Source organism: Tachysurus vachellii, chromosome 26 (genome assembly GCF_030014155.1).
Source record: "Tachysurus vachellii isolate PV-2020 chromosome 26, HZAU_Pvac_v1, whole genome shotgun sequence".
In the NCBI taxonomy this organism is placed as follows: Eukaryota; Metazoa; Chordata; class Actinopteri; order Siluriformes; family Bagridae; genus Tachysurus; species Tachysurus vachellii.
In genome coordinates this window covers 8,666,786-8,680,659 of record NC_083485.1, presented here as the reverse complement: position 1 = coordinate 8,680,659, position 13,874 = coordinate 8,666,786, and the positions used below count along the sequence as shown (strand labels likewise).

At 35.9% G+C, this 13,874-nt stretch overlaps 2 protein-coding genes across 8 annotated transcripts in view; both read left to right on the top strand.

The window, feature by feature from the left end:
* Positions 1 to 6,271, top strand: part of LOC132840968 (kynurenine--oxoglutarate transaminase 1-like) — a 10,401-nt gene extending 4,130 nt beyond the window's left edge. For 6 of the 7 annotated variants that reach the window (XM_060863087.1, XM_060863090.1, XM_060863091.1 and 3 more), the window contains 12 exons: positions 153 to 211; positions 1,048 to 1,195; positions 1,451 to 1,600; positions 1,750 to 1,836; positions 1,947 to 2,072; positions 2,163 to 2,283; positions 2,604 to 2,680; positions 2,897 to 2,986; positions 3,937 to 4,123; positions 4,610 to 4,686; positions 4,776 to 4,862; positions 5,563 to 6,271. In XM_060863087.1, the coding sequence (XP_060719070.1) occupies positions 153 to 211; positions 1,048 to 1,195; positions 1,451 to 1,600; positions 1,750 to 1,836; positions 1,947 to 2,072; positions 2,163 to 2,283; positions 2,604 to 2,680; positions 2,897 to 2,986; positions 3,937 to 4,123; positions 4,610 to 4,686; positions 4,776 to 4,862; positions 5,563 to 5,631 (1,278 nt within the window). In that variant the 3' untranslated portion in view covers positions 5,632 to 6,271. Of the gene's footprint in view, positions 1 to 152; positions 212 to 1,047; positions 1,196 to 1,450; positions 1,601 to 1,749; positions 1,837 to 1,946; positions 2,073 to 2,162; positions 2,284 to 2,603; positions 2,681 to 2,896; positions 2,987 to 3,936; positions 4,124 to 4,609; positions 4,687 to 4,775; positions 4,863 to 5,250; positions 5,473 to 5,562 lie in introns of those variants that run through there. The other variant, XM_060863088.1, reaches the window with a different exon arrangement.
* Positions 6,272 to 7,902: 1,631 nt separating this feature from the next.
* On the top strand, positions 7,903 to 13,295 carry LOC132840955 (kynurenine--oxoglutarate transaminase 1-like). Its single transcript, XM_060863064.1, has 13 exons — positions 7,903 to 7,982; positions 8,234 to 8,294; positions 8,731 to 8,878; positions 9,069 to 9,218; positions 9,581 to 9,667; positions 9,787 to 9,912; positions 9,990 to 10,110; positions 10,200 to 10,276; positions 10,905 to 10,994; positions 11,205 to 11,391; positions 12,404 to 12,480; positions 12,593 to 12,679; positions 12,900 to 13,295. The coding sequence occupies exons 2-13, from the start codon at positions 8,242 to 8,244 to the stop codon at positions 12,978 to 12,980; spliced, it is 1,284 nt and encodes a 427-aa protein (XP_060719047.1). The 5' UTR covers positions 7,903 to 7,982; positions 8,234 to 8,241; the 3' UTR covers positions 12,981 to 13,295.
* The last annotated feature ends 579 nt before the right edge of the window (positions 13,296 to 13,874 follow it).

The window sequence follows — 13,874 nt, the reverse complement described above, 5'->3', positions numbered from 1 at the left end:
ACAAGCAATTTAAACTTGACATTGTATATAAATGTGCCATATGTAATCTGTATATAAATGTGCCATATGTAAACATTTTCTGAACTTACAGGATTTTCATAAATACATTTGTTGTGTAAATGCTCCTATAACTTTGTTTTTCCCCCCTCCAGACAATCATGTCCCAGCATTTGCATGCACGGAGGCTTGAAAAATTGGACAAGAATGTGTGGTAAATATTTACTTATTTTTTTTTTTTTAGATTTGGTTTAGATGCCCAAGATGACCAAAGTGCACTTTTGTTTTTGTCTGAAGAGCCTGACTTTGGTTTACCTATAACAGACCTGTTATATGTATCACTAATTCCTTTGCCATGGGGTTTTGCTCCAGTTGCACACATATGTTTATTCTACATGCTTGCAAATCTTTTTTTTTCTTTATTTCTTCTTTTTCATACATTTGAACATGTGGACATTTGGATTACCTTAAAAATCACATAGTATTGTACTATGTTTAATTTGTGGAGCACACAATTATGCAGTTACTTGGATTATGCAGTATTACATATAAGGCATTTGTGACGTGACATACGGCTACGTTTGGTGACCCATACTCAGAATTTGTTCTCTGCGTTTAACCCATCCAAAGTGCACACACACAGCAGAGAACACACACCGTGAACACACACCCGGAGCACTGGGCAGCCATTTATGCTGCGGCGCCCGGGGAGCAGTTGGGGGGTTCGGTGCCTTGCTCAAGGGCACCTCAGTCGTGGCCGGCCTGAGACTCGAACCCACAACCTTAGGGTTAGGAGTCAGACTCTCTAACCATTAGGCCATGACTTCTGGTTTCTAGTGTTTATGCTTAACTTTATAATGATAAGAATTTTTTGGCCTACACAATAAGCATCTTCCTTCCAGTATGTTGAGGAGTACATGTACATCATTTCCATGCAGGTTCATTACAGTCCTGGTCATAGTGAAATTAATTACTGATAAACATTTTTCATACCAGTACATCTTGATTTTACAATTTACCTATTGTGATTATTTGTGTTTATCTGCTAAGGCTGGAATTTGCAAAGCTAGCTGCTGAATATAAGGTAGTGAACCTGGGACAAGGATTCCCTGATTTTTCTCCTCCCAGCTTTCTCTTGGAGTCTCTCTGCAAGGCCATCAATGGAGGAGCCTCCATACACCAGTACACACGTGCCTTTGTAAGTAATTTTTACATTTTCTTTTTTTTTGTTCGTTTGCATTTTTAATCTTGCTTTTAGCTTTTGTTAAATAATATAAAACAATAATCTAAAAAAGGTTTACTAACAACAAATGTACAAAGAAATGCACATTAATACTTCAGACGCATTATTATTAATTATTATTATTATCATTACATTATTATTACATTATTATCATTGTATTATTCATAGGGAATCCTGTTATATTGAGTAAAAATGCATTCTGATTTACAGGGCCATCCACCTCTTGTCAAGATCCTTGCCAAATTCTTTGGGAGGATTTTAGCCCGTGAAATAGACCCCATGAAGGAGATACTGGTTTCTGTGGGAGCCTATGGGAACCTTTTCTGTGCCTTTCAGGGTCTGGTTGATGAGGGTGATGAAGTAAGTTTGTGTGTGATATTTATTATGGTTTGGGCTAAATATTTGTCACTTCTAAATGCCACTGATTTTATATTGAAAGTGATGAGGTTTGATCATTATCAGTGAGATCCATATGTGCCATCCTCTCTTGTGCTTGTTCTGTGGTACAGGTGATCATTGTGGAGCCTTTCTTTGACTGCTATGAAGCCATGACATTAATGGCAGGTGGAAAACCTGTCTTCATTACCCTGAAGACTGTGAGTTTTAACTTTCAAAAGCTCAAGTGCTCTAGTTATAATGTGCGTTTATTTATTTATCAGAAATGATTCCACACAAAAAAAACGGGGTGTTTATTCATATCCTGCAGCAAAAGGTCACCGGTCCGGCTTTGTCTAGTGCTGATTGGGTGTTATGTCCTGAAGAGCTAGCAAGTAAATTTAACTCTCGTACAAAGGCTATCGTCATCAACAATCCCAATAATCCCTTAGGCAAGGTGAGTTCTGCCCATTTGCTTTCAGAGTTTAATAGCTTAGGCAAATATATTAAAAGAAATCTGATAATGAATAATTTCATCAATTATTAGGTCTTTCAGAGGGAAGAGTTACAGATGATAGCTGACCTGTGTATAAAGCACGATGTTATTTGCTTCAGTGACGAGGTGTATGAGTGGCTTACATATGATGGAGCACGACATATTAAAATAGGTAAGAACACAAGTTTCCTCTGGATTTAAAGACGTAATAATTTTTTGAGATTAGAGCTGATAGTAGCAGAAAAGCCTCTCAGCATGCACAAAACATCAAAATGATGTTTTTAATGTTTTTTAAAATAGGTAAGAATCACAATTCCTGTGACTGCTGAGACATTCATATTAATCTACAACATTTAGAATATAAACATGATAATGTACAGTATAAGGCATATAAGTGATTATTCTATCAAGGATAAGTAATAAGGGTTACAGAAAGATTTTGTCAGATAATTTATTTGTACTTGTTTCTATTTAACTGTGTTTCAATTGTAGCCAGTCTTCCAGGCATGTGGGAGCGTACGATCACTGTTAGCAGTGCAGGCAAGAGCTTCAGTGCTACAGGATGGAAGGTAATATTTATATATCACTTCATGAGGCTATGTTTCCTAAATGCCATTGGTTTTGTATACCTCTGGTCTTATTTATTTTAATGGATTTGTCTAGAAGACTGCTTTTTTCCTGTAGTTGTTTATAAACACAATCCAGAATTATTGTGTTCTCTATGTTTCATCCTATGTTTCATCCTTGTTTGTGAATGCATTTCCTGATTCCTACGTTTGCTTTAGGTGGGCTGGGCTATAGGGCCGGGACATCTACTGAAACATCTGCAAACTGTCCATCAGAACTCCTTATATCACTGTCCCACTCTTAATCAGGTAAAAAGACAACTAAGAGCATTTTCCTTTTGCCATCCACTTTATTAGGAACACCTGCACATTCTAATTGATCTAATCAGCCAATCAAATGGCAGCAGCACAGTGCATAATATCATACAGGTACAGATCCAAGGCTTCAGGTAATGGTCACATCAAACATGATAAGGTGATAATCTCCAGAGAATATCACATACTGTAGAGTCCTAAAGGTTTACACAGGATGGTGTGAAAAACAAAAAGAATCATGAGTTGAGGGTCTGAGACACCTTGATGATGAAAGAGATTAGAGGAGGATGACCAGACTGGTCTGATTTGACAGGAAGCCTATAGTAGTCTGTAGGTAAATAGAAAAGTATCTCAGACTTGCACAAACATTGATGTGAATTCGGGTTCCACTCTTTTCAGCCAATAACAAGTATCTGAGACAGTGGCATGGGCTCAGTATATTTGGGCAGTTAAAAACTGGAAAAAGACAAGGTGATTTTTTTTTCTAATTTCCTCCCACAATCTTAAAAAGCCCTTCCTGGTGAGTCTGTGTCCATGATGGCCTGAGATTCCTGCTCTTCCCTGAAAGGAGTGGAACCAGTTGTGGTGTTTAGCTATTGTAGCTGTGGTATGCTAAAATGCTTTTCTGCTACTATGATTGTAAAGAATTGGTATTTGAGTTTCTGTATCCTTCCTAGTACCTGGCCATTTTGATCTGCCTTCTCTTATCAAGACATTTCCACCCATCTTTTTTTCCCACACGATTCAAATATATTCTTCATTCTAATGGTTTATGTGAACATTAACTGAAGCTACCTGTGTTTAAATGTTTTTTTTTTCATTGTGTTGCTGCCTTATGACTGGCCGCTTATATAACTGCGTGAATGTACAGGTGTAAAGGTGTTCCTAATAAAGTGGATGGTGAGGTTTTTTTGGACAAATGTACATACTAGCTGTGTTCGTAGGAGGCTGTTGCTATGGCTTTCGAAAGGGAATATGAACTGTTTGGCACAGAGGAAAGCTATTTCAAACAACTACCTGCACAGCTGCAGTCCAAAAGGCTCAGGTTAGTTGAGTGTCTGAGGAGTGTCGGACTACAACCCATCCTGCCTGAGGGTGGCTACTTCATGATCACAGACATTTCCTCCCTGAGTAAGTCCTCATATTTATATATATATATATACATATATATATGTGGAGTGTAAAATTAAGCCTACAGGATGATAAGATGTACATATAAGACAATACAGGGGCTCAGCACCAAGAACTTCCTTAAGGGCTAATAATCAAACAAGTGTTAAGAACCAATTCAACTAGCCACTCTTCTTATTTAATTACTCACTGATAGTGTGATCACTATAAACTAGATAGTGTAGAAATCTCATGTATCTGCATTTCCCTACAAAAATCGCAGCACATATACACTGAATTTGACAATTCAAAATGAACCAATCAAAAATGATTTATCAAAATGATTTATATTCAAAAACTGCACAAAATCTTTCTAGTGGTTGTCATCAAGCTAATGACAGCTGCAATAACTACAATAACGTGCCTAGCAGTAAATGCAGTAAACAGTATACAGACAGACTGTTAAGACACTTTTCCAGTATTAAATCTGATGTCTTTCTCCTGTAGAGGTTGACATGAATGACCCGAATTCCAAGGATGAACCCTATGACTACAGATTTGTCAAGTGGCTTATTAAAGAGAAGGTAGCTATAAATCACAAGCTGTTAACCATTTCCAAGTGACACCTGTTATTTAATGAAAATGAACAGGATGTGTTTGTATGTTCTTTCAGCGTTTGGGTACTATCCCTGTATCTGCATTTTACAGCCAAGAAAGCAGACCACAGTTTCAGAACTACATCCGATTCTGCTTTGTAAAGGTAATTTGTTTCTTAAGATACACAATATATCCAAAGGTATGTGGACACCTTCCCATCACACCTATACAAGAATGTTAGAAGCCTAATATTGGCTAGAACGTATATAGCAATTTAATTTCCCTCAGCGGAACTATGGGGTTCAGCATGACGATATCCCTGATGTGAAAGATAATGAGTTGCCTGCACAGTGTCCTGAACTCAACCACTACTGACCACCTTTGGGATGATTTGTAATGCCACCTACACCCCAGGCCTCCTTGTTTGCTCTCACTAATACTCTTGATCCTGGATGAGGTGAAATACTCACAGCCACACTCCAAAATCCAGTGGAAGGTTTTGTTTGGTTCACCATGCTCATATGATATTATTGACATTATTTACCTAACAGTGTCACCCAAATGAGGATGAGGTTCCCTTCTGAAATTGGTTCATCTCAGGGTTTCTTCCTCATATCGTCTTACGGAGTTTTTCCTTGCCACCGTCACCTCCGGCTTTCTCATTATGGAAAATTGTTAGATATAAATATTAACTTAATTTTATTCTTTAAACTTTAAATTTGAAATTGAATTGAATATGGGTCTGATGGTCAGGTTTCTATATATTTAGGCCATATATTGTACAATTGATAATAAGAACAATGCAGAGAAAAGTAAATATTCATACATATATATTTATATATATATATATTTTTTTATAAAAGGATGACTCTACCCTCAAAGCAGCTGAAGATATTCTGAGACAGTGGATAGCAGAAATAAATGGAATATGATTCTGTCCAAAACGAGCTTTGCAAGTCAGATGTATGGAAGTATGGAAGAATCTTGCTTTATTATAACTGTGTATTAATTAAACCAATTATTTTTTTGCATTTATTTTGTCTGTAGATACATTTTGTTGTATGTCAGTAAGCTTGTCAAAACCCAGCTAAGTTGCTAACAAGTAAACCTCAGGACATGTGCCCAGAAAAGTCCCTCAACAATTCTAGCTGGTGTTACTATCATACATTTTAATTATTATGAGCAACTTTCAAAGATCATCTGTTTTTTTTTTTATGTAATTATACCTAGCTCTACCTAGCTCTATTATTATCGATGCATTTATCTAAATCTTGTAGAGCATTATTTTTGTGACTTTTATGTAAAGTTTTATTTAAGTCTACTTCTGTTCTTTGTCACATGTTCCTGCTTGATTATGCTCATCATTTTGTGTTCAAAACAGTTCAGCAGTCAAACTAAGTTTCTTTATTTAATGAATGCCATGTTTTAAATGTTGCATTAGCTTCCAAAGCTTAATGCGTATGTTTTTGCTCCATAGCCTTGCCATTAGTGTGTGTTTCTTGCTACTTTGCTATGTGGTTCTAAGTTAGTGTATTCCCTTTGCATTGTAAAATAAATCTATCTATATTGCCATCTATTGGTGTCTGTCCCATTTTGTGACACATACATCTATCTATATTGCCATCTATTGGTGTCTGTCCCATTTTGTGACACATAAATCTATCTATATTGCCATCTATTGGTGTCTGTCCCATTTTGTGCAACACCTTAGTTTGTGCTCGTACATGAAGGGTTATCCACAGTTGTGAGTGCATATTGGCATGTCCTTTCCTTTACATGTAATTATAGAGAGGCATTTAAGATTTAATCCTGATATTGCTGTGCATATGTGGATTTATTTATTAATTTATTTTCATGAAAATTAAACAGGACTTTGTAGTTAGCTATTAGACAGGAAATAGACTAATTGTCGTATAATGCACAACAATACCTTTGGCACAACATAGAAAGTATAAGTAGTGAACATGAAGCCATTTATCTTTCATAATCAATTGCTTGTTGGCTTTAAAAAAGTATTTCTGCATGATAAAGATGGTAAATATAAGGTGTGGCTAACTTTGACTAGGGAACACATTCTGTATAATCTTTGAACACAGTTGTGTGTCACAAGAAGGAAGAAGCACATGTAGAGATCCCAATAAATGCAGCCAATAAAAATGTGTTATGTGTCAATGTTGATGTACTTACTCAATGAATGAATAAATGAGTCTATGAATGAATTTAAATATCGGGAGAACTGAGGAGTTAATGTCATCTTAAGTTTGGAATGAAATATTTTTATTAATAAGCATGACTTGTTCAACAGTGCAGGGGACTATGACATTTTTATTTACTTATTTCATGCCGTTTAGAACAGGACTGTGATGACATACAGGACTGAGGGGGAAGCTTTCTTGGCTGGATCTATGCTAATAATTTGATTAAATAGTTTGAGTGTGTGAGGGGGCACGGTGGCTTAGTGGTTAGCACGTTCGCCTCACACCTCCAGGGTTGGGGCTTCGATTCCTGCCTCCGCCTTGTGTGTGTGGAGTTTGCATGTTCTCCACGTGCCTCAGGGGTTTCCTCCAGGTACTCCGGTTTCCACCCCTGGTTCAAAGACATGCATGGTAGGTTGATTGGCATCTCTGGAAAATTGTCCGTAGTGTGTGATTGCGTGAGTGAATGAGAGTGTGTGTGCCCTGCGATGGGTTGGCACTCCGTCCAGGGTGTATCCTGCCTTGATGCCCCCTTGATGCTTCGAAGCCTCTGTGTTGAGTGTCACTCCACTACTTTCCTCATTGAAGTTCTTTAGCAGTTCTTCTACATTACAGTACATTAGCGTTCACTGCCACCCATCAATAAACACATCTGTTGGGTTGCTCCAATTCCCTGGGAGCTCAATCAGAGATCTCTGATGCAGTAGCAGGTAACCCTGTGATCACCATAAACAGATCTTGTATACTGTATGCTCAATATACGCTTTATCCATTATCTCTACAGTATTTCAATCGTTTTCATGTTAACAAATAACAAATGATAAGCTTTTAACCAAAAGTAGAAATTGTCTTATTCATGCAAATTCAAGGGCAACCCTTTTCTTGAACATATAATTTAAATACTGGAAAGTCTAGAGGAGTGGTAGCAAATCCAACTTCAGGTTGAAAAACATTCAGTAATTCCCATGAAGTGGCAGAACAAGGCGGAGTAGATACCAAGGAGGATACCAACAAAATATTACTTATTAGGTTTGTTATAATTTATCAGGTCACTTTTGACTGAGCTATTCAACTATTCAGCTATTTTGGTAAGCAAATATGTGTTTATACTATTAAATTTTCTATTTATTTATTTGCTTGTTTGCTTCTGTCGTTGTTTGTCTAATGTTAAAAAGGATCAAGCTTTGGTTGCAGTAATTTTGTAGCACACAAATGTATGTCATATTGTATGGATAAAATGCATATTTATCCATACAAATAAAAGCAAAATTGTAAAATATGATGTGTGCTGTGTGATTATAATGTTGTTTTTTTTATTTAAATAATTGTTTTTCTTTAGGCTTCACCATGTCCTGCAAACGCCGCACACTCAGGAGTGAGGGAATAGACAAACATATATGGTAATATTACTCACCTTTTCTAGTACAGGAATGTTTGAAGTATCCCAAGATAATTAAAATGCACAAAAGTAAATATGCTTTCATTTTATTAGGAGAGGCCCTGGAGCTTTATTTTTTTTTTTTGGCAATAGACACCTTCACCTTCTAGTCATGATACCTTTAGCTGTTTTGCAGATTTTCTGTGCTCTTACTTCAAACATGTTCACATGCAAACTGACTTTGATTTCTCTAAAACCTCTCCCACTTTTCATATGCACTCGCAATTTGTAGACTCATTTGTATGTTACCACCTAAACAGAGTCATATAAAAATATTCAAAAGAAACATTTTGCCATATAAGAAAAGGTATTTATTTACTGCCTGGTTTATATGAATATACACAGGAGCATGCCAACATGATACAAATTTTGATTTTCACCATTTTGTTTACTGCAAGGTTAGAACTTTTGCAACTAACTGCTGAGTACAAGGCTGTGAACCTGGGAGAAGGTTTTCCAGACTTTCCTCTTCCCAGCTTTGTTCAGGAGGCTCTCTTTAATGCTATCAATGGAGGCTCTCATATGCACCAGTACACACGTGGTCATGTAAGAGAGCTATTCTTTTTCCATACATTCTTACCACTAACATTCTTTTCCCCTTTCCTAAAGTTGATATGTAGGTATTTTCTTAGCAACTCATCCTAAAAAGTACATTTCTTCATACAAATGATTTTTAACTTAATCAGTGAAGCATCTAAATTCGGTTTATTAAGAAAAGGTGTAATGTGACCTACAGGGGCATCTACCTCTTGTCAAAATCCTTGCCAAATTCTTTGGGAGGATTTTGGGCCGAGACATCCATCCCATGGAGGACATCCTGGTTACCATGGGAGCCTATCAGGCTATTTTTTGTGCAGTTCAAGCTCTGGTCTATGAGGACGATGAAGTAAGTCCCCTAAAGTAATATTTATCACAGCTAAACTCCGGTAAATAATAGAAAGTGTTTGTACTAAATACTTGTTCATGTAATGCTGATTTTATGGTAAATTGGAGTAGAAGTACAAGTGTGCTTTATATGGGCATACGTTTTTCTGGTCTCCTGAACATTCCATTTCTCTATCTATCTATCTATCTATCTATCTATCTATCTATCTATCTATCTATATATATATATATATATATATATATATATATATATATATATATATATATATATATATATATATATATAGACTTTCCACTAGATTTTTATTGGAATGTTCATAATTGTGTTATCCTTCTCTACCTTTCTCATGCGTATCGGTCCAGGTGATCATTTTAGAACCTGCCTATCATTGCTATGAGTCCATGACGGTAATGGCAGGAGGAAAACCTGTCCATGTGCCCCTCAAACCTGTGAGTGTTCATTTTGAAAAACTGTACTGAATGTTTTTTTGGTTGAATTGTACATATATAAATTCATTGCATAATTTATAACACATAAAAAAGCTGGGGTGCTTGTGTTTATCCTACAGCGAAAAGTCACCGGTCCAACTCTGTCCAGTGCTGATTGGGAGTTCAGTTGTGAGGAGCTGACCAGTAAATTTAACTCCCACACAAAAGTTATTATCATTAACAATCCCAGTAATCCACTGGGCAAGGTGAGTTCCCTCCATTTTCCTCCGGATAATAATCTGATGTGCAAATATTGTTTGCAAACTAGACATTTCTTTTGTAGGTATTTCAGAGGGAAGAGTTACAGATGATAGCTGACCTGTGTATAAAGCACGATGTTATTTGTATCAGTGATGAGGTATATGAATGTCTTACATATGATGGAGCACAACATATTAAAATAGGTAAGAAAAAACCTTGATATAATTAAAAATATATTGTGTGTGTGATATATCATGTGATATATCATGTAATAATAAAGATCCTTTTACAGCGACTTTTCCTGGCATGTGGGAGCGCACTGTTACCATTGGGACTGCAGGCAAGAGCTTTTGTGTCACTGGATGGAAGGTAATGCGGTCATATGGTGTAATCAACTTTCATTATTTTACTATATCACAGTTTGCTTTTTGTTGGATCACATACCGTGTTTTTAGAAAGTATTCAGATTTTTTTACATTATGAAAAATCATAAACTTACTTTTTGACAATGTGTTGAAATTATACTAAAAACAGAAAAAGTAAGATATTGCCTTAAAACAAGAATTAAGACCCTTTAGTAGCAAAAGCAACCTTATCTTTTTTTAGTTTGATGCTAAATGCATAGCAGTCCTTTTTACCTGAAGGCTTGTTTTTGCTCTTAAATGCAGTGGAGGGTCTTTATATAGGGGGATGTATGCTTTTCTAAATCATCTTGGATCAACTCAAAATCTGAAAATCAGGGGTGAACCAATGATTAATGGAAATGGAAATTTTAGAAATTGTTAATACATTTATAAACTTTGTGAAAGGGCCATTGGGACACTGAGACACTGAGAGCTCATTCAAAGTTATTGAATTGAATTGAATTAAATGAACTTTTCATGGATATTTTCATAAAGAAGCTTTACAGATATGTGAATATAGAGATAAATTTACATTTACAGCATTTACAGTTTAAATACAAATACAGGATAAGTACCTGGTTAATTTTTTTTAGGTGGGCTGGGCAATAGGACCAAGACACATCTTGGACCACATGCAAAAAATCCACCATAACTCTATACAGCATTGTCCTACTCCAACTCAGGTACATAATCCAAAATTATTACAAAGGAATTGGATTTTGAAAATCAAAACAAAAAGCATGAATTCTATGGAATATAATCTAAGCCATAAAAAATATCATGCTCAATAGCATGATCATGAAGTCAACATAATTGACACTGTAAATGGTGCACTGTAACATATTTAATTATGTTTTTCTGGTCAACTAAACAAAGTATACTTATTTCTGTAGGAGGCTGTTGCTGTGTGTTTTCAAAGGGAATATGACACATCTGGTACAGAAGAAAGCTACTTCACACAACAACTCATGCTGCTCCAGGCTAAACGGCTCAGGCTAACTGAGTGCCTGAGGAGCATTGGGCTGCAACCTTTTGTACCTGACGGCGGCTACTTCATCGTCACAGACATCTCCACCTTGAGTGAGTATTCACACACACACAGTATCATAAAACATGCCAGGCAATTCAGGGAACTGGTACAAATGCTTACATGAAGGGAATTTGTGAAAAAGAACACTGAATAAAAGTATAGTACAATAAAATAAAAATGACAATACTTATAATTACATATTGCAGAGTAACTATATAATAATAAATGCAGCACCATCTGCACAAATTCTGCCTAACATAAAGATTTAAATGTTTCATACATTTATTCGAAACACTAAAATATTACATTTACACTAATGTTACTTTAATACCTCTTTAATGAAAACTATCAATATTGTAACACATGTTTTGCATGTTCCCTCTGGAATAGGCTCCAGGCTTCCCTCAACACTGCTTAGAATAGGCAATTCAGGATTTTGGGGGGAAATAAACATTTTATATGCAGTACGACTTGTCTGGGCAGGTTTCATCAAGGCTGCCTCTGCCTTTGATCTATTCATATTTCCCTTCATATGGGAAAGCACGGTCTATGAAATTTGATGATGCTTTTTTTTAGTCAGACCCAAGAGCCCTTTTTTTTTGTTTTTGCTCATGGCATAGAAGTATTTTTGAAAGGTTTTATTTGGGGAAACTACAAACTATCTGGTTACAACATCAAATAAGTTCTGATGATCAGTTTCATAAAAGTGAAAGTTAAGTTCTTGGTCACCTCCCTGTCGTCTCTAAGCTTCTCCATGTGATGATTGGGAGACCTCTCAATAGGGTGGAACCTTGTAACCAATTCACGTTTTTAGCATGACAGTGAGTTTAGAGATTTGGTCTTGGTTTATTTTCCACGTGTCTAAAAACATCCTGAACATGATTTTAAGCTACTGTAGCAACGGTAAACCTACCTATAATTGATATTAGAGGACCCTGTTATGAAAAATTGGTGTATGGATTTGTAAACATAGGCTACACATTCTTTCCATGGATACTGATTATTAAATCAAAACCCAAATCTAGTCTGTACCCAGTATTAAATGCTGTGTCTTTCCTGTAGAAGTTGATCTGAATGACCCAAGCACTAAGGATGAACCTTATGACTACAGATTTGTTAAATGGCTTATCAAAGAGAAGGTAAGAGATTTGAAAATCATATTGTTTAGAAAATAATCACATACTGTATATTCAAAGTGGCCATTGTTATATAGTGTTAAATTAACAGGATGTCTATTGTATGTTATTTTAGGGTTTGAGCACTATCCCTGTATCTGCATTTTGCACCCCGGAACACAGGGCTGATTTCCAGAACTACATTAGAATCTGCTTTATGAAGGTGATTTGATGTATGAACTCTTCACAGTGGTTCAAGGCCCATTCATGTTCTATCAAAATAATACATTCGTTTCTAAAGTAGCTAGGAGATACTTGCTTATTATTAGAAAGCTGTTTGTGGGAGTATAATAAATGTCATTTAAATATAGTTTATATTGAGGAAAATGTATTACATCACAGTGCAACATTGAATTTGTTTTTTTTTTTCTTTCTATGAACAGGATGACTCAACCCTAAAATCAGCTGAAGATATTCTGAGAAAGTTGAAAGAGGAAAAAATACAGGATACAGATTCTGTCTGAGATTTTCAAAGTATATCTACGTCATATTGCAATATATTGATTGATAATCAAGCAAGTAGAAGAATCTTGTCATATTATAATATTGTTAAAAATAGAGTTGTTTAAAATCAGGCAAAACACATGCTAATAAACTGTACTGGCATGTATATCATTTTGGTCACTGAATAATTGTGGCATGATAACCAGGGTTAAGATGTGTTGAGTAAGTGTGATATTAAAGATCTACATCAAGGTCCCCAGTGACATGTTGTATGTCAGTCATTCTGAATAACAATAAATACGGTTGATAACAAGCAGAGCACACTGATGGTTATTGGAGGCAAACTCGAATGATTATTACATATGTAACTGTGGTTCCAGTTATCTCAATATATCCACTACGGTTCATTGCCATTCAAAATCAGCTGTAACTTAGCGATAAATTAGCAGTTTGTGTATGTATAATTGGATTATTTATTGCAAATACTGCACTAAAACTCACTTTTTTCTGACAGAGAATCCTTTAACTAATAAAAAATAAAATATTATGGATTCTATAGTTCTAGAAATATGAGAAATAATATTTTGTCTAATTTTTTTTAAATGGTAAAGAATTTTGTGGTGACATGCCAATCAGCTAATCAACTCAAAACACCTGCAAAGGTGCATCAAAATGGTCTCTCAATTTGGTTCACTAGGCTACACAATCATGGGGAAGACTGCTGATCTGGCAGCTGTCCAGAATACAATCATTGACAGCCTTCACAAGGAGGGTTTGCCACAAAACATTCATTGCCTAAGAAGCTGGCTTTTCACAGAGTGCTGTATTCAAGCATGTTAACAGAAAGTTGAACATTGAACAGAAAGTTAAAAGAAAGATGCACAACCAACCGAGAGAACCGCAGCCTTGAGAGG

Coding starts and splice junctions, on each gene's coding strand:
- LOC132840955 (XM_060863064.1), top strand. CDS start 8,242: ATGTCCTGCAAACGCCGCACACTCAGGAGTGAGGGAATAGACAAACAT. Junction 9,668..9,786: donor TCCATGTGCCCCTCAAACCT/GTGAGTGTTCAT, acceptor TTTATCCTACAG/CGAAAAGTCACCGGTCCAAC. Junction 10,277..10,904: donor TTTGTGTCACTGGATGGAAG/GTAATGCGGTCA, acceptor AATTTTTTTTAG/GTGGGCTGGGCAATAGGACC.